Source organism: Meleagris gallopavo, chromosome 4, assembly GCF_905368555.1.
Source record: "Meleagris gallopavo chromosome 4, MGAL_WU_HG_1.1, whole genome shotgun sequence".
In the NCBI taxonomy this organism is placed as follows: Eukaryota; Metazoa; Chordata; class Aves; order Galliformes; family Phasianidae; genus Meleagris; species Meleagris gallopavo.
This window is the reverse complement of record NC_139407.1, coordinates 3,359,643-3,370,855: the sequence shown is the minus strand read 5'-3', so window position 1 is coordinate 3,370,855 and position 11,213 is coordinate 3,359,643. Positions and strand designations below refer to the sequence as shown.

General features: G+C 37.0%; 1 protein-coding gene across 1 annotated transcript in view; it reads left to right on the top strand.

Annotated features, from left to right (window-relative positions):
- The first annotated feature begins 1,012 nt into the window (after positions 1–1,012).
- The window catches only part of FSTL5 (follistatin like 5), a 217,207-nt gene continuing 207,006 nt past the window's right edge, over positions 1,013–11,213 (top strand). Inside the window, exon 1 of the mRNA XM_031553000.2 lies at positions 1,013–1,144. Coding sequence (XP_031408860.1) covers positions 1,022–1,144 — 123 coding nt within the window. The 5' untranslated portion in view covers positions 1,013–1,021. The remainder of the gene's footprint in view (positions 1,145–11,213) is intronic.

Below are 11,213 nucleotides of genomic sequence, written 5' to 3'. Positions count from 1 at the left end.
CGACTGCTCTCCAAAGTAATTTTCGTTGGACAGAGAGATATACCAAAAGTGCAAAAAAAAAAAAAAAAAAAAAAAAAAGGGGACAAAGGTTCAGCTGTGCATAGCTAGTTTTAGTATTCATAACTGCTAAAAAATCTGATTCTGACCTTGGAAGTTAAGAATAAACTATTTTCAAATATTTTTCAATGAACAGAAATAAAAGGATGTTTTCTTAGAGATTAAAAGCCAAGATGAGAAATCTTTTGTTTTCTTCTTTCATATTTTCTTCCTTTTTTTTTCTTTTTTTTTTTTTTTAATTATTTTTTCTTGTCATAGATTGGTTGTTTCTCAGTGATACTGAGAACTAGCACAGAGTCGGTGAAGAAAAATGCCATTCTATGGTAAACTTGAGAACTCAGAGTTCTGAGATAATCTTTTCCAGTCTTTCACGTCAGTGAGATAGATTTGTTTTAGCTCCATTGTCAAAGGTACACTGGAACATCTGATTAGCAGTTCTGTTTTGACATGAGAGGACCTCAAAAAGAGAACTTTCTATGATCATTTTAAAATCCAGTTACTGAACAGGTATAAAAAAACAAACTTTAATTTATTTGTGTAAAATGTCTGTCTGTAATAGAGCACATTGTTTGTTTCAAATCATTCATGCTTAGCTTATCTTCAAGAGATATCCTCTGAGAGTTACTTCTTGCAGTAAAATTAGAGGAGCTGGCATACAAAATAAATGTAACTTAACTGGCACTGTTAGAATAAGAAAGGCAATGATAACCAAGAAGAAACCTTAAATTTTATTAATAGGGAGATTCCAAATGGAATTGGTTTTAGTGAAACACAAAGTAGATAGTGTGAAATATAGTATTGTATATTACTCTTAAAGCTAAGATTGAATTTAGAGCAGCTGCTCCATCAGTCAAAATCTTATGAGAGTGTTGAATACTGAAAAGAAAATCACTTGTGCTAAAATAATAATTAACTTTGTCACTGAACTTGTCCATTTTATTTTGACAGGAACAGACCTGTAAAGATGTTTATGTGGTGGTCAGCTGTTTTACTTCTTGGATGCATTTTGTTGGGAGCAGATGGATGGCCAGCCAAGGAAGGATATGACTTTAGGCCCTATCAGCCCCTCGTAAGATTACGCCACAAGGTACTGATTACTCTCTACCACTTCTGACTTCTGTTCTATAGTCAAGGGTTAAGATATGTGCCAGCTCTATCTTTTTTTACTTATTGGAGTTATGTTTAGAAAGTAAGTTTTTCAGAACCATTGTCTGCTAAAATCTAGACTTGATTTGACAAGTAAACTGAGGAGCTGTTTGTATCTGAAACCCCGGAAGCTTTTCAAATATTGTGAGGTAAGCTCTACTCTAGTTTCAGAAGCTAGAGATTGCATGTATCAACAGAAGCTCTGGGAGAGCCAGAAGGGCTGTCTCCTAAAGTGACTGTTATCATCTGCTAAAGGCAAAGACTTGTTCCAGGACCAACTGGATTTCAGACCATGCAGCACTGGGAGAACTGCGAGCTGCAATATCCAATTAACTTGTCGGTTACTGCTTGGCATGGTGGTCACAGGACCAACTTCAAGGGGACTCTAAGGCCTGTGATCAGGACAACAAGGATGAAAAACTTTTTTCCCTTTTCTTTTGAATTTGAGGTTACAGCTAGAAAGTCCAAATTATTGCTGGAAATGTTAGGTGTTTATTTCTATTAATGTTTTGAGATGTGGCTAGTTTAATTTCTAAATACATTTTATAAAATACTAAGATATTTCTTGGTCCTAGGTTTGGAAAAAACGATCCTGTATCAGGTAATTCTATCTCAGCATATAAGGAATAATTGAAGCCACTGAGTGTTCTGCTCAAGATTAAGATATCTGCCTATTAGCGAATTATTGCATATGATATGTGTTAAGTATAGAATTTTGTAACACATGGAAAATAATACACAAACATTTATAATTCATTGTAAAATTTTGCATCCTCTTGGGAATCTTGTTCCATTAGAATAAAGAAGACATCAGGTACCAGGCCCCATACAAGGAAATATGTATTATGCGCTTAACCACACAGAAGTCTTTGCACTGAATAGTTCACAAAATCAGAAACTTTATCAGTTTATTTTCAGCTGCCAGGCTTAAACAAAGTAAAACAAAACAGCACAATAAATAACTTTGAAATGTAGAAGAAATGAGAGGCTAGTAGTATCTATGGAATGAACAGTGAGAGATGTAAGGAAAAAAAAGAAAAGAAGTTGTGAAGAATCAAGAACAGGAGATGAGATACAGCAAACATCATTTCTAGGATTCAGATGATCTCTGACATGAATATTAGGTTATTTGTGGAACTAGTAGAATGTTGCTATTTCTTAATAATACTTCTGATCTCCTGATAATACTTGAAATAAGCATTAGAAGATTAATACTGGGGTGGATCACACATGCATACACACATGTATGTCGACATATATATATATATACACACACACATGAATTATATTTTTCCTCTGTTTTTCATTTCTTATTATTTTACTAATCATATATTTTTGAAAACTATACACAAAATGAAAAAGAAAGCGTACATAAAGAATGGAAGCAAATGACATTCTTTATGTGGGTCTTGTATTTTTTTTTAGAATAAAGTTTAAAGGATAAGAAAAGAAATGATACAGGAGAATGCAAAAGAGGGAAAAACAATGAAAACATGAGGTCATGCATTTTGAAAAACAAAGAAAATCTAGGCTTTTATTTTTTTCCTGTATGTACAGATGACGAAAATGGTTTAGGATAGTTCAGCTTTTGATATTAGGGATACAAGCTAGAGTACAACAACTAGGGAAGCAGAATGTTTCTAAAGTCAATTTTTAAAAACAGTTCTGGCACAGACACACATACTCAAAAAATGTAGACAGTAATCATCAAGGAAACTTTCTTCTTCAATCAAGCATTTTATATTTCAAATGCTTAGGCTGTTATGCAAGCAAAATACTTATTACAAATAGAAGATGATGAATATCAGAAGTCATATTTGCTTTGATCAGGTGATGTGTATGCAAGTTTATGAGTGTGTGGATTAAAAGAGATGAATAAACAGTTTTGTGCTAGTACAGGAGAATTTATTTTGGATGGTAGTCCAACCGTAGCAGCTCTAAACATCATACTGCAGGGAAAACAATCCTCTTGTTTATCTGTCAAGATAATACTCAAGTATTACCTTGGAAAAACAATTGTGTTCATGATGATAGCAGGTGTTTATGTAATGAAGGTTTTGTTGTTTTAAAATGGATTGTGAACAAGTTTGGCTCCTTGTGCACAAAAATTGCAAGTAAATATTTAGTCTGAATGAATTGTAGTCTGGCAGGAAAAACTTCTAAACTAGGAAAAAAACCCCATGCATAGGGAAAAACTTATACAGAGCACTGGCACAGGCTGCCCAGGGAAGCTGGGGAGTCTCCTTGGAGATCTTCAGAAGCTGCCTGGACAGGACAGGGTGACTTCCAGGGGTCATTTATTTGGAAATCAAACTGGGACTCAAGAGCATCAGCCATGCCGGAAATAGACTACAAATATTTTTTTCTCAGCAACTGGACATTTGTCCCAGTTCTACCTCTTTTTCTATGGTATAATTTATTGCCTTTGTCTTGGACTTGGATGGAGAAAGACTATTCCTGAACACTCTTGGGAATTTTATTTCCAGTCACCTTCAAACTGCCATTGTTTGCAGTTTGAATAACTACATTTATGTAGTTATTCAGAAAAATATTAGATTATGTCTGAATTTCACGTGCATTTCTTGTCAAGCCAGCTAATCCTCTGTGCTTCATCAGTCAAAGCACTGAAAAAGTTTGTGAGGAGCTTTTCATTAGAGATTCTTTTTACATTGCTGCTGAGGGTATTGTGAGCAGTTTGTTAATACTTAGGTTCCCACCTGAAATTGCTAGAAAGTATTCCTAGCATTCTAATGAGTTTTATTCTTGTGATTTGTATGGTACTTACTAAGAAAGTAATATTTATGCAGCTCCTTCAGTGAAAGAATGTATACTGTGAATTTTCAGGTACAAATAGGAAGAAGGCAGCCAACAGAACAACGACTGCCAGTTTCTGATTCATTGTTGGAGACTAAGAAATATGGGATATACTCTGTACGTTATATTCCAGGGCATTAAAAGTCCCCATATCTATTGCATGCATATACAGCCAGATGAGTACACATCAGATATGGGGTAAGGAGGAGAATCAGGAATATTAACAACAATACCTAACAGTATATCATATCTTTATGGTTATGGAACTGTTTGTTTTTTGTCTCGAGAAGCAACCTCTGAAGACAGCTTATTTTGTCATCATCACCTGAATACCTTTTATTTAGGCCTGATTGTGATTTTGTGGAATTCACGCTAGTCAAGGTTATAATGCCTAATTAAGAGCAAGCACTGGCCTGGGAGAGTGGGCAGAAAAGGTGGAGCAAAGCCCAGGTGAATTTAAAGGAGGGAGGAAAGGACTCATGATGTTCAGAATTTGGTCCATTCTTGTGGCAAAGTGAGTGCTTTATTATGAAAGAGCTGGGTTTTTTTGTTTGTTTGTTTGTTTTTTCCTAAATGACCAGGTGAGTAGAGAGGATACAACACAACAAAGTGCTTTGTTTTTAACATTTAACAAACGTCTCTTTCATAGATGCCTTTTAAGAACTGATTTTGCTGCATTGGTCAAAACTCTTTCCAGCCCTGCACTTATTTTGTCTTCTTTAGCTGAAGTTTTAATGGGACCAAAGCCAGATGCACAGAAATCAGTATTTTCTCTGTAATTTTTCTAGATTAGAGTACTTCTTCTAATCCCTGTGAAAAACCTGCCTCTTTCCCTTTTAGTCTCTCCCTCTTACAGTCAGTTTGCTGTTAGCCTGTTCACTCCTGATTCTCAGTAACTGAGGCCTGAATAAATCTAAACTAAGTCCAGTTTAGAGATCCTTGGCAAATAATGATTATTTTAATGAAAAAAAGTAAGAAAAGAACATGTAATGTCTTAAGCAGGCTCCCTTGTTTTGCTGAAGATGAATTTAAATGTATGAGTGCAAGGCATAGAATACATTTTACACTTAGCTTTTCTGCTTGAAGACTGTGAAATACTCTCTCTCGATTAATAGTGCATTCTGTGCTACAGTGAAACATGTGTAAAATTCAGACAGGCCAAGAAAGGAATGGGAAGAAAGTAGTACTTGAGGATTCAAAAATAATCTGAGCTTTTCTTGTGTGGTCTGGTCCCCAGACAACTGGAGGTTTATAGTTCATAGTGTTTATCTGGAAATGCTGTTTGCCTGCAGGCTCTGAGAAGTCATAAAAGTTGATCCTCTAAAATCCGCTGTCCTACAGAGGGGGGAGTGCAGGGGGAAATCCTTTGCAGAGAGATGCAGCACTGAATTCTGAAGACTGAGTACAGAGCTTCTCTTGAGCGTGTCACTGCTGCTCCCAGTTCTAAGGTAACCAGAAAATTCTCTTCCTCCTGAGGCTCCCTAAATGTAATAGCTATGTCCTATGCAAATTCCAGAATTTCATTTAAATAACAAGACTTGCTCAACCTCCCCCCCAGTTGTTTAACTGTGGTAAAGAAGTCTTCAGAAAATTAACTTTTAATTTTGCTTTTTGTAGGGAGATTGAATTACATTCTATTCTACTTTTTCCTGTGGGTACTAGCATTTAAAGGACATGGCAAATTTTCTTTTTTTTTTTTTTTTTTTTTTTGTTTAAATTCTCATTACTATCACTGTATATTAATAAGCTGATAATCAAGTAAACATATTTTCTATCTTTTTTTACATACTCAAAAAAAAATTTTTTTTTACAGTCTTAGGAATGTTGCTTATAAGATCTCTCTGTGAAATTTGTTCTACATTGCTTCTTCCAAAACATCTTTCCCAGGGAGGGGAAAAAGGGATGTTGAAGGCTGGCTTTTAAGCAAGCGTGAAGTTCTTTCTCCTAGCTGTCTGCTGATACTGCCTTCCATTGCTAACTCATTAGCAACATCTAGCAGCAAGCTTTTTAGTCCAGAAGTCTCTGGGTTTAGCAATGGAGAGAAGGCACATCTTTTCCATTGTACTCTCTTGGTACATTTTTCTTGTGTGTTGCCAATACGAAGATCACCATTGTGGAAGCAATTAAACTCACCCTATTGTTTTAAAGGGTGATGAGATCCACATGCATCACCTAGCTTTTAATTAACGTTACCTTAATTTGATGTGTTAGCATGGAAGTAAAGAATGAAAAAGAAAAAAAAGGAAAAAAAAGTAGAGGTATGTGACAGTGATGTAATTATCCTTAGTGATGTAATCATCCTTAACACCACACCACTAAAGCTGATCTCGTTACTGTCCAGGAAAAGGAGTTCCAGTTAGCCTCTGACTAGATAAGGCAGTGATGTTTGGGAGTTGCTACAAGCATAATCTGTATCTGATATCAGCTGCTGCAGCTGCTGCTATCAGCTACAAATTCAGATTCTTGATAGCTGTATGTTTTCATTTTCTATTACCATGTTAAATCATCATCACAAATTCCTGTCACAGTAGGAACAGAAAGCTGGAAGAGATTTGTTACATATAAAAATTGAGATGCTTTGCTCCTGATCAAATTTGTACCACTTGAATTTCTAAGATCCAAGAGCCCAGATACTTAAAGTGAATGTTGCTACAGAAATTTAAAAGGTCTAACTCTTTTCTATGCCTTCCTTGCCAACTCTTAATCTTTTTATTATAGACTGGACTGCATACAATTTTAAATCATACATTTTTTTTCTGTCACACAAACTTTGTATTTTGTTCTTTTTTGCTGTTTCTTCTCATTTTTCCCCAAGAGCTTAATAACTATTTTAATAGCCTAGAAGATGATGATACATGTAGACTTGTATCATCTTTATTAACCTTTATCATCTTTGTTCATTAAAATGGAAATCGTGCCAGGTAGGATAGACAGTAGTTATAATGTGAAAAGGAGTATGTAAAATCAATATAAAAATATTAAATAATGATGAACATAGTATATATAATGATGACAAGTGCACTAGGTTTCATTGGTGCGCAGACAAACTGGAATGTTTTGTAAACTGAATAACTATCCACTTACTTAGTTTGTTTCCTCTATGACTTTTCTAGTTCGCTAGTTGAATTCTGTTGGTAAATTAGAGGAATGATGTACTTTAAACATTTATTTTAAATACCAGTTTACATCTGTACAGCATTATTTTCTTAATTGAGTAAATGTAGCATTGATGGATAGCAAAAATTCTTCTGTAAGAAAACTGTTAATTACATTTGATTTTAGTATAAAATTAAGTTGCAGTATTTGGTCATTTTAAATGGACTCCGGCTAGACAGACCAAATACTACAATTGCATCTGTCTATATTTTATATATATATATATATAAAATATATGTATACCAAAATATTCTTAATACTTCCTTTCAGTCCTTTACTTTTTGTGATGGGAAAATAGTTCAGCAAATAACGAGTCTTTCAACACTGGAAAAATGCTTAACTAATTGGTCTGGCTTAGCACTTCTTTCTTCACAGGTAAATTTGTCTCATTTTTTAATACCTACCTTTATAAGTAAGCTTATTTTCAATTATGGATTTCATTGTATTGGAACAAAACCAAACAGCACCTTGTGATAATCAAGTACTCCAGCTAGCAAGTACTTCATTTGAAAATGCTTGGATTTTGTTCCAAGTCTTTTTCTTTCTTGCAGTCCTAGCAAATTCAAATATCTTTATCTCAGATCTTGAAACTTCATGACTATTTCACTGTTCTGTCTTCAGTTCACTTCAAATAATATTAGCTGCCCTTTTGCCCCACTTCAAATTTCAGTAACTCTTGTCATACTTCTTAATAGGAGTATTCTATTACATTGCACCTTAACATTTTGTTTTTTTTTTAGTTGTTTTCCTCACTAGCAGTAGGATTCTGTGTCATATAATGTGAAATGAGTTGTAAGGCACTCCAGAAAATTGATAGAGTTGTAGAAATGCCTCAATACCGTGTCTTTGAAAACAGTTTGACGATGGACTTGGAATTTGATTATGAATAGGATATGATCTGAGTAATAACTTCAGAAATGCTTGCAAGATCTCAGTTCATAAATAAAGCCTATTTTTTTGCATGTCTGGCCATGTTAAAGACCAGGAATTCAGCCCTACCCTAATTCATTCAGGCCACCTCCATAGATGGCAGAAATTGTTACGATCCAAGGATGAGCCTGACTGTGGCTATATTAGGCCATAACTAATGATAAAATGGAGAAACATTTCCTGATCATCTGGAATCCTCCATGTAGTGATATTGATTCAGGATTGCTGAATCAATGGAGATAATGAAAGTTGAGTTAAGGAAAGAATAATTGATGTAGAATAAAAACCTTTATTAAGATCTTATAAAAAGTGTCACAAAGGGTTCTGGCTTGAGTGTATTTTGTTGTGCAGCCTCTCTCCTCTCTTTCTATTTGTATGCTCAGAGGATTAATCAGTGACATAACATAGCAAAACATTCTTTCAAAGATTCTGCTTTCCTCTGAAGTACTTCATGAAATTTATCTAGTTCCAGCCTGTAAATACTTGTCTGTTCTTTTCTTCCTAGTAATATTCACTATTCTAGAAGAGTCAAGGTAGACATCACTGTAGCACAATCATTCTCCTGTCACAGTGAAATGGTCTAGACAATTTTCTAACTTAGATTTATTTATACTGGCAGATATAAATATATAAAGCCATTTATTAATGTACAAATATTTAACAACAATTATTATATTTACCATTATTATTTTACATGCATCATTACTCATAGTTCAGAAACCAGTGTTTTTCTAAGTAATTTGATAACAGCCATGCACTAATAAATCCCCACAGAAAACTATTCTCCTACTTATATTTTCAGATCTAGGTTTTTAATCAATTAAACATTGTATTGGCTTTGAACAGTGGTAATTTTTCTGAGAACAGGGTATGCAGCCTTAGCATACATCAGCTATAATTTGGATAAAACCGTGTACTAGGATATTTGTTTTTTTTTTTTGCTTTTGTAGCATGGACTGTTCTGATCTCACGCTATTGAGAAATTCAAGTTAGGCAGTCTATCTGTCCTTTTCATGAAATATCACTGTCATTAACAAGGAGTAAGAGTACTTGTTGCAATATGAGATACTTCTCCACCATTTATTTTCATAGAATCATAGAATGACCTGGGCTGAAAAGGACCACAATGATCACCTAATTTCAACCCCCCTGCTATGTGCAGGGTTGCCAACCACCAGACCAGGCTGCCCAGAGCCACATCCACCCTGGCCTTGAATCCCTCCACGGATGGGGCATCCACAGCCTCCTTGGGCAACCTGTTCTAGTGCGTTGCCACCCTCTGTGTGAAGAACTTCCTCCTAATATCCAACCTAAGCCTCCCCTGTCTCAGTTTTAGGGTTCTCCTATCCTTGACCTATCACTAAACACCCTTGTAAAGAGCTGTTCCCCCTCCTGTTTATATGCTCCCTTTAAGTACTGGAAGGCCACAGTGAGGTCTCCCTGGAGCCTTCTCTTTTCCCACTTCCCTCAATTTCCCCCTCTCCTCATAGGAGAGATGATCCAGCCCTCTGATCATCTTAGTAGTCCTCTGCTGGACTCATTTCAAGAGCTTGCATCTTTCTTGTACTGGGGGCCCCAGGACTGAGCACAGTACTGCAGATGGGGCCTCGCAAGAGCCGAGTAGAGGGGGATAATCACCTCCCTCTCCATGTTGGCCACACCTCTGTTGATGCAGCCCAGAACACAGTTGGCCTTTCAGGCTGTAGGCACACACTGCTGGTTCATGTCCAGCTTCTTGTCCACCAGGACCCCCAAGTCCATCTTCACAGGGCTGCTCTCAAGGGGTTCTTCTCCCAGTCTGTATAAACAGCTGGGATTGCCCTGACCCAAGCGCAGCACCCTGCACTTGGCCTTGTTGAACCTCATTTGGTTCATGTGGGCCCACTTCTCCAGCCTGTCCAGGTCCCACTGGATGGCTTCCCTTCCCTCCAATGTATTGACTTCACTGCTCAGCTTGGTGTCATCTGCAAACTTGCTGAGGGTGCACTCGATGCCATCATCTGTCACTGATGAAGATGTTGAAGAGCACTGGTCCCAAGACCGACCCCTGAGGGACACCGCTTGTGACCGGCCTGCACCCTGACACACAACAATTGATCACAGCCCTTTGGCTGCATCCAGCCAACCAATTCCTAATCCATCCAACAGTCCATCCTTCAAATCCACACCTCTCCAATTTAGAGAGTAGGATGTGGTGAGGGACCATGTCAAAGACTTTGCAGAAATCCAGGTAGATGACATCCATTGCCCTTCCCCCATCCACTGATGCTGTCACTCCATCATAGAAGGCCACCAGATTGGTCAGGCACAATCTGCCCTTGGTGAAGCCGTGCTGGCTGTCTCAAGTCACCTCTTTATCTTATATGTGCCTTAAAATAGCTTCTAAGAGGATCTGCTCCATGATCTTCCCAGGCACAGAGGTGAGGCTCACTGGCCTGTAGTTCCCCAGGTTATCCTTTCTCCCTTTCTTAAAAATGGGAGCAATGTTTCCCTTTTTCCAATCACCAGGGACTTCACTGGACAGCTATGATTTTTCAAATATGATGGAGAGTGGTTCGGCAACCACATCAGCCATCTCTCTCATAACCCTAGGATGGATATCATCTGGCCTTGTGGACTTATATATGTGCAATTTCATGAGGAGGTCTCAGACTTGTTCCACTGTTACAATGGGATGGAATCCACTCCTCTCACCTGCACCTAGAGGTTCAGGGTCCTGGCAGACATGAGGAGGAGCCTGACCACCAGATCGGCTTTAATTTTTTCATTTGGAAGATATTCAGAGGAACCATGGTAAGCAGCCCAAGTATATGCTTTGCTAAATTAGTTTTATGTAAATTTGTTTTAGTCTTCTTTTCCAGAATTCTTTCCTTAACTCAGCCTGAGATTTAACCCCATTACAAGCAAAACAAAATATGAGTACAAATAATCTTACTAGCTCCTAACTTAATTGACTTTTGTTAATAATGTAACATCTATTTACCATGAGATGCTTCCTGTTCAGCACACTGCCTAAAGTCTGCAGGTTCTGATGTCCCCATGCTTAACAAGGACAGAGAGGAACCACACCAGCTAGAGCAGCTGTAGCAGAGCCTTAAATTATTGTACTC